Raw genomic sequence first — 5,121 nt, 5'->3', positions numbered from 1 at the left:
GTTTCTACTGTTTCCCCATCTATCTGGCATGAAGTGATGGGACCAGATGCCATGATCTTAGTTTTCTGAATGTTGAGCTTTAAGCCAACTTTTTCACTCTCCTCTTTGACCTTCATCTAGAGGCTCTTTAGTTTGTATTCACGTTCAGCCATAAGGGTGGTGTCATCTACATATCTCAGGTTACTGATATTTCTCCTGGCAATCTTGATTCCAGCTTGTGCTTCATCCAGCCCAGCGTTTCTCATGATGTACTCTGCATATAAGTTAAATAAGCAGGGTGACAATATACAGCCTTGATGTACTCCTTTCCTATTTGGAACCAGTCTGTTGTTCCATGTCCAGTTCTAACTGTTGCTTCCTGACCTGCATACAAATTTCTCAAGTGGCAGATCAGGTGGTCTGGTATTCCCATCTCTTTCAGAATTTTCCACAGTTTATTGTGATCTACACAGTCAAAGGCTTTGGCATAGTCAATAAAGCAGAAATAGATGTTTTTCTGGAACTCTCTTGCTTTTTCCATCTAGTCAAGGCTATGGTTTTTCCAGTAGTTATGTATGGATATGAGAATTGGGCTATAAAGAAAGCTGAGCACCAAAGAATTGATGCTTTTGAACTGTGGTGTTTGAGGAGACTTGAGAGTCTCTTGGACTGGATCCAACCAGTCCATCCTAAAGGAGATCAGTCCTGGATGTTCATTGGAAGGACTGATGTTGAAGCTGAAACTCCAGTACTTTGGCCACCTGATGTGACGAGCTGACTCATTTGAAAAGACCTTCATGCTGGGAAAGATTGAGGGCAGGAGGAGAAGAGGATGACAGAGGATGAGATGGTTGGATGGTATCACTGACTCAACGGACATGAGTTTGAGTAAACTCTGGGAGTTGGTGATGGACAGGGAGGCCTGGCGTACTGCAGTTCATGGGGTTACAAAGAGTCGGACATAACTGAGAGACTGAACTGAACTGAACTGAATTGGAATTCCATCACCTCCACTAGCTTTGTTCATAGTGATTCTTCCTAAAGCCCACTTGACTTCACATTCCAGATGTCTAGCTCTAGGTGAGTGATCATACTATCGTGATTATCTGGGCTTTGAACATCTTTTTTGTACAGTTCTTCTGTGTATTCTTGCCACTTCTTCTTAATATCTTCTTCTTCTGTTAGGGCCATACCATTTCTGTCCTTTGTTGAACCCATCTTTGCATGAAATGTTCCGTTGGTATCTCTAATTTTCTTGAAGAGATTTCTAGTCTTTCCCATTTTGTTGCTTTCCTCTATTTCTTTGCACTGATCACTGAGGAAGGCTTTCTTATCTCTCCTTGCTATTCTTTGGAACTCTGCATTCAGATGGGTATATCTTTCCTTTCCTCCCTTGCTCTTTGCTCCTCTTCTTTTCACAGCTATTTGTAAGGCCTCCTCAGACAGCCATTTTGCTTTTTTGCATTTCTTTTTGTTGGTATTGGGCTTGATCCCTGTCTCCTGTACAATGTCATGAACCTCCATCCATAGTTCATCAGGCACTCTGTCTTTCAGATCTAGTCCCTTGAATCTGTTTCTCACTTACACTGTGTAACCATAAGGTATTTGATTTAGGTCATACCTGAATTTTCTGGTGGTTTTCCCTACTTTCTTCAATTTAAGTCTGAATTTGGCAATGAGGAGTTCATGATCTGAGCCACAGTTAGCTCCTGGCCTTGTTTTTGCTGACTGTATAAAGCTTCTCCTTCTTTGCCTGCAAAGAATATGATCAATCTGATTTTGGTATTGACCGTCTGGTGATGTCCCTGTGTAGAGTCTTCTCTTGTGTTGTTGGAAAAGGGTGTTTGCTATGCCTTGTGCATTCTCTTGGCAAAACTCTGTTAGCCTTTGCCCTACTTCATTGTGTACTCCAAGGCCAAATTTGCCTGTTACTCCAGGTGCTTCTTGACTTCCTGATTTTGCATTCCAGTCCTCTATAATGAAAAGGATATCTTTTTGCGTGTTAGTTCTAGAAGGTCTTGTAGGTTTTCATAGAACTGTTCAACTTCAGCTTCTTCAGCATTACTGGGTGAGGCATAGACGGATTACTGTGATATTGAATGGTTTTCCTTGGAAATGAACAGAGATCATTCTGTCATTTTTGAGATTGCGTCCAAGTACTGTATTTCAGACTCTTTTGTTGACTATGATGGCTACTCCATTTCTTCTAAGGAATTCTTGCCCACAGTAGTAGATATAATGGTCATCTGAGTTAAATTCACCCATTCCAGTCCATTTTAGTTCACTGATTCCTAAAATGTCGATGTTCACTCTTGCTATCTCCTGTTTGACCACGTTTAATTTGCCTTGATTCATGGAATCAAGGAACCTAACATTCATGGAACCTAACATTCCAGGTTCCTATACAATATTGCTCTTTATAGCATAGGACTTTGCTTCTATCACCAGTCACATCCACAACTGAGTTTTGTTTTTGCTTTGGCTCCGTCTCTTCATTCTTTCTGGAGCTATTTCTCCACTGACCTCCAGTAGCATATTGGGCACCTACTGACCTAAAGATAGGGAGTTCATCTTTCAGTGTCCTATCTTTTTGCCTTTTCATACTGTTCATGGGGTTCTCAAGGCAAGAATAATGAAGTGGTTTGCCATTCCCTTCTCTAATGGACCACATTTTGTCAGAACTCTCCACCATGACCTGTCTGTCTTGGGTGGCCCTACATGGCATGCATACTTTCATTGAGTTAGACAAGGCTGTGGTCCGTGTGATCATATTGGTTAGTTTTCTGTGACTGTGGTTTTCAGTCTGTTTGCCCTCTGACAGAGAAGGATAAGAGGCTTATGGAAGCTTCCTGATGGGATAGAACTAACATATGTTCTGGCAATCCCACACCTGGATATATATCCAGAGAAACCATAATTCAAAAAGATACATTCACCCAATATTCATTGCAGCACTATTTACAATAGTCAAGACATGGAAACAAACTAAGTAGCCATTGACGAATGGATAAAGAAGATATGGTACTTATATACAAGGGACTATTACTCAGCCATAAAAGTTGAAATGATGCCATTTGCAGCAACATAAATGGACCTGCAGAATGTGGCCCTGAGTGAAGCAAGTCAGACATAAAGACAAATATCAAATGATATTGCTTATATGTGGACTCTAAAAAATGGTAAAACTTATTTTTTAATCTAAAACTTATTTACAAAACAGTCACAGATGTAGAAAACAAGCTTGTGGTTACCAGGGAGGAAAGGATGTGGGGGATAAACTGGAAGATTGGGATTGATGTATACACACTACTATATATGAAATAGGGGCTTCTCTGCTGGTTCGGGTGGTAAAGAATCCACCTGCAATTCAGGAGACTCAGGTTCGATTTCTGGGTCAGAAAGATCCCCTACAGAAGGAAATGGCAACCTATTCCAGTATTCTTGCTTCAGAAATCCCATGGACAGAGGCTACAGTTCATGGAGTCACAAGGGTCTGACATGACTAGTGACTAAACCACCACCACGTGTATGAAATAGATAAATAGTAAGGACCTGTTGTATAGCACAGGGAACTCTTCTCAATACTGTACCATTATTACGTACCTAGCCTGGTGGACTTTTAGCTGGTCTCTGCTTTTCTATTTCCTTGAAATGTATGTCTCGATCTTATTCAAAGGGAAAATTTGGGAGTATCTAGAAAGACACTAAAAAATTAAGGCAGTCGTATAGGTGGTATTTGTGGACTTCCCTGGTGGCTCAGATGGTAAAGCATCTGCCTACGATGCAGGAGACCCAGGTTCGATCCCTGGGTTGGGAAGATCCTCTGGAGAAGGAAATGGCAACCCACTCCAGTACTCCTGCCTGGATAATCCCACGGACGGAGGAGCGTTGTAAGCTACAGTCCATGGGGTTGCAAAGAGTGGGACACTAAAAGCCCATTGATACCTAGAAAGCTAGGAACTCAGGAGGTACATATATGAACCAAGTAAATGCTGTGCCCTGGCTCATACTCTCACCCTGTGGTTACTGTCTCCCTTCCCAGAGCAGTTCACAGTGAATGGTATAGAGGGGCCAATCTTGGCTCCACTGGGTGGAAAAGTTGAGCTCAGTTGCCAGCTGTCCCCACCACAGACTGCAGAACACATGGAGATACGCTGGTTCCGGAACCACTACAAAAGACCTGTTCACCTGTACAAGGATGGTAAAGACTTCTATGGAGAAACCATCTCTAATTATGTGGAGTGGACAGAGCTCCTCACAGACGCTATTGGAGAGGGTAAGGTGACCCTCAGAATCTTTAGTGTGAATGCTGATGATGACGGGACGTACCACTGTTTCTTCAAAGATGGTGATTTCTATGAGGAGGCCATCACAGAGGTAAAGGTCACAGGTAAGGATGGATCCCTCTGAGACTTCTATGCATCCATGATTCTCAGTCCATCTGAGGCTGAGTATTAAGAATATTCTCAATATTTCTGACCATTTCATAGTCAGGGTTTAGTTAGCAAGTTCAGATTCATATATTTAGTCTTTAAATGGGGAAAAGTGGAGAAAAGAATGCAAATTTTGTCTCTGCACACATTACCTTTATCAGCAAGAACTGTCTGTTTTCCCATGTCCATATGCACTGTTAGATCTGTAAAGTGTCAACAGAATCCATTCAGGATTTATTACTGTTTTTTTCAATTATTTCTTGGCAACACTTTAGTAAAACCTGACTCTAGAAGTGACCTAAATCTTTACAATTGTCTTTTTAATAATCATTCTTATTCCCATTTCTCCTTGACTCAATTTACTGACTACTTAGTTCTAAATCAAACTAAGGAAAAGGAAAGGCAAAAAGGAAAGATATACCCATCTGAATGCAGAGTTCCAAAGAATACCAAGGAGAGATAAGAAAGCCTTCCTCAGCGATCAATGCAAAGAAATAGAGGAAAACAACAGAATGGGAAAGACTAGAGATCTCTTCAAGGAAAATAGAGATACCAAGGGAACATTTCATGCAAAGATGGGCTCAATAAAGGACAGAAATGGTATGGACCTAACAAAAGCAGAAGATATTAAGAAGAAGTGACAAGAATACACAGAAGAACTGTACAAAAAAGATCTTCATGACCCAGATAATCACAATGGTGTGATCAC

The 5,121-nt window shown here is 41.2% G+C and overlaps 1 protein-coding gene and 1 non-coding gene across 2 annotated transcripts in view; both read left to right on the top strand.

Annotated features, from left to right (window-relative positions):
• Nucleotides 1-5,121, top strand: part of LOC104984613 (putative selection and upkeep of intraepithelial T-cells protein 1 homolog) — a 26,563-nt gene that overhangs the window by 8,848 nt on the left and 12,594 nt on the right. Inside the window, exon 3 of the mRNA XM_010834432.1 lies at nt 4,022-4,369. Within this exon, the coding sequence (XP_010832734.1) occupies nt 4,022-4,369 (348 nt within the window). The remainder of the gene's footprint in view (nt 1-4,021; nt 4,370-5,121) is intronic.
• On the top strand, nt 3,725-3,796 carry TRNAR-ACG. The gene has a single exon. It is a non-coding gene; the product is annotated as a tRNA-Arg (tRNA).

The sequence above is a fragment of the Bison bison genome, unplaced genomic scaffold, assembly GCF_000754665.1.
Source record: "Bison bison bison isolate TAMUID 2011002044 unplaced genomic scaffold, Bison_UMD1.0 scf7180017864033, whole genome shotgun sequence".
NCBI classification, from domain to species: domain Eukaryota; kingdom Metazoa; phylum Chordata; class Mammalia; order Artiodactyla; family Bovidae; genus Bison; species Bison bison.
The sequence above is the reverse complement of the archived record's forward strand: the minus strand, read 5'-3'. Positions and strand labels throughout refer to the sequence as shown.